This window comes from Nicotiana attenuata, chromosome 8 (genome assembly GCF_001879085.1).
Source record: "Nicotiana attenuata strain UT chromosome 8, NIATTr2, whole genome shotgun sequence".
Classification (NCBI taxonomy): Eukaryota; Viridiplantae; Streptophyta; class Magnoliopsida; order Solanales; family Solanaceae; genus Nicotiana; species Nicotiana attenuata.
In genome coordinates, this window is record NC_031996.1 from 10,286,107 (window position 1) to 10,288,817 (window position 2,711).

Below are 2,711 nucleotides of genomic sequence, written 5' to 3' on the forward strand. Positions count from 1 at the left end.
AAAAATACTGGTGTCTTTAATTCCTGCATTTTATTTCTGCTCTATTTATATTATGTTCTCACATTCAGTCAACTAATTGGTAAACTAGTCAACTACTTAGGGTACAAAAAGAAAAATCGATAATTCATCCCCCCCTCCCCTCCTCCCCCTCTTGTGCTTTCAACTAGGAGGGATCATATCATGAACGTAGATACTTGGAAAAAGGTGGGTGTGGCTCCCGTGAAGGATAAGATGCGAGAAAGGAGGTTGAGATGGTTTGTGCATGTGAAGAGGAGATGTACTGGCGCCCCGATGAGGAGGTGTGATTGGTTGAATATGGGAGGTATAATGAGAGGTATATCAATCTGATCTTGCTTCTTCTTCGCTTTTGTTACCATCTTGTTGTTGTTACTGCTTTTTCCATGTCTTTTTCCATTACTTTATTTCCTTTGCTTTATTGTTACGACTATGCTGAACCATGTGTTCATTGGAAATAGCCTCTCCATTTATACAAGGTAGGGGTAAGATTTTTGCATACACGCTATCATCTCCAGAATCCACTTACGAGATTTTACTGGATTTGTTATTGTTGTTGTATAATCCGAGAAATAATGACTTAAACGACATACAAGATGACTAGCCATCCAACTCAAAGAAACCAATCTCACAATGGATTAACGAGACAAAAAAGAAAGTGAAACTGTATATGGATACAACAAAAAATTTGAGTGCACAAGTAGGGACAAGTGACAACATGGATTATGTAACTTTTAGAAAATGGGCTTCACATGAATGCAAAAATCATCACACAAAACACCCATGTTCCAAAATATTTCCGGTTTGCAAGCTCCAAAAACTCTTTTTATATGCACATGATTAAAAAAGGTTTCCACTCTTGGACACGTCCATTTGGAGTTCCTTATATATTTGCATGAATGCTTCTTTCTTGATACCTTACTTGATTATCAAAACCTACCACCTTTAGTTCTTTAGTCTCTCACAATTCTTGATTTTTCCATCAACATTATGGCCAACTCAAATTCCATGCTGAGTTTAGTGTTATTTCTTGTTCTATTACTATTCTTTGCAGAAGTAAATACTTCAACAGCGACGAGCTATCGGGGCTTTAAAAGCATGAAAAAAAAGATAGATAGCCAGCAGATTTTACGTGAAATATGTTCTAATTTGGGGAAAACACTGATGGAAACTAAAAGGAGGGTAGTATTGGTGGATGCAGATAGAGTAGTACCTGGAGGACCAGATCCACGACATCATTAACAATAGAGTCAACGGGTTCAGAACGGATATTGTAATATATTTTATCCTATATTTTTTTTTCTTTTCTTTTTTTTGTATAAGTGGTTCGAGCCGAAAGGAGTGAATTCAGTTGAACCTGCTCCAGAATCCACCTCTGATTGGCAACTACCTTTGAAATGTGAATCTTGTCATTCCAAAATTCCATGAAAGTAAAAATGGACTTTGTATGAAAATACGTATAAGAGCTGTATTATTTTGTCTTCAAAAGAGACGATATCGTATGTTATTTCATCTATGGAAGCCTATATTGACACCATGTTGTAATTGACTCAAATTAAAGTGAGAAAAAAATTCAGAAAAAGATTGTTTATTTTCTCTTTCATTAATTATTTTATATTCTCTACGTACACTTATATATTTTGGCAACCCCGGCTTTTCACTTCTCCAATAAAGGAGGGGAGATAGTTATTAAGTAGTACTATTTGGGAATTGGGATCCTAGGATCTTAATGTAATCTTTTCCTCTTTTACTTAATTTTCTGCATATAATATAGAGTAACATGGCAAAAGCTAAAAAGAGTCTAAACTTAATTTACAAACAGTTCAAGCATATTGAAAATTGCTTCATCAAATATTTTCGGAACGCTAATAGCCTAGGCCAACCAAATTTAGTAATGTCGAACCGGTTCTATTAGAAAATACAGTTGTCTCTCATCAATTTTTGAGTACTTTTCAAAGAGTAATCCTGAGCTACTCCACTCACTGCATTTAATTTTGGATCGAATATTCATATTCATTCACTAAGAAAAAGAAATCAAACAAGAAACGCATGATCCCCTGCCTAGCACCAGTGGCGAAGCTAGAATTTCTCCAAGGGCGTTCAAATTTAAAAGAAGTGAAAAAAATTTCCGATAAAGGATGTTCAATATGTTTTATATATTTGTAAAACGTAATATTTTACCTATGTATACAATGCAATTTTTCGACGAAGGGTGGTCAGTTGATCACCCTTATGACCAATTGGCTTCGCCACTGCCTAGCACCAATGGCTCTCAACTGATACCCCTTTAGATAGTAAAAATTATTTTTATGTATATACATTATGTATTGGATCCCCTTGACTTCTTTGTATATTTATTTTATTAAATTTAATACCCTTTAGTGAAAATCCTAGCTCTGCTACTGTCTTGAACTATTTCACTTAATATATATCAGCAATATGTTAATCTTAAGTATAATTATTTTAGTATTGTCATTTCCAAAGGGATGTCACAAGTGTCAAAGACAGCAGTATGTAAAACCTTTTTGTAATTGGCCCAGAAGTACCAATTGTGTTTTCCTTTAATTATTATAGAAAAGGGAAATTTTTTTACCACATTTTTATTATTGTATATTTTTTGTAATATTTAATTAGCGACTGTAATTATTTTTGAGCGATGGACTATATATGTTAAAAGCCCAATAGAAAATCTAATA

At 34.0% G+C, this 2,711-nt stretch overlaps 1 protein-coding gene across 1 annotated transcript; it reads left to right on the forward strand.

Moving 5' to 3' along the window:
• LOC109231775 (CLAVATA3/ESR (CLE)-related protein 6-like) lies at nucleotides 937-1,575 on the forward strand. Its single transcript, XM_019397406.1, has one exon. It carries the CDS (start codon nucleotides 1,006-1,008, stop codon nucleotides 1,255-1,257), a length of 252 nt encoding a protein of 83 aa, XP_019252951.1. The 5' UTR covers nucleotides 937-1,005; the 3' UTR covers nucleotides 1,258-1,575.

What these genes read in the sequence shown, in the direction of transcription:
- LOC109231775 (XM_019397406.1), top strand. Translation starts at nt 1,006, where the DNA reads ATGGCCAACTCAAATTCCATGCTGAGTTTAGTGTTATTTCTTGTTCTA.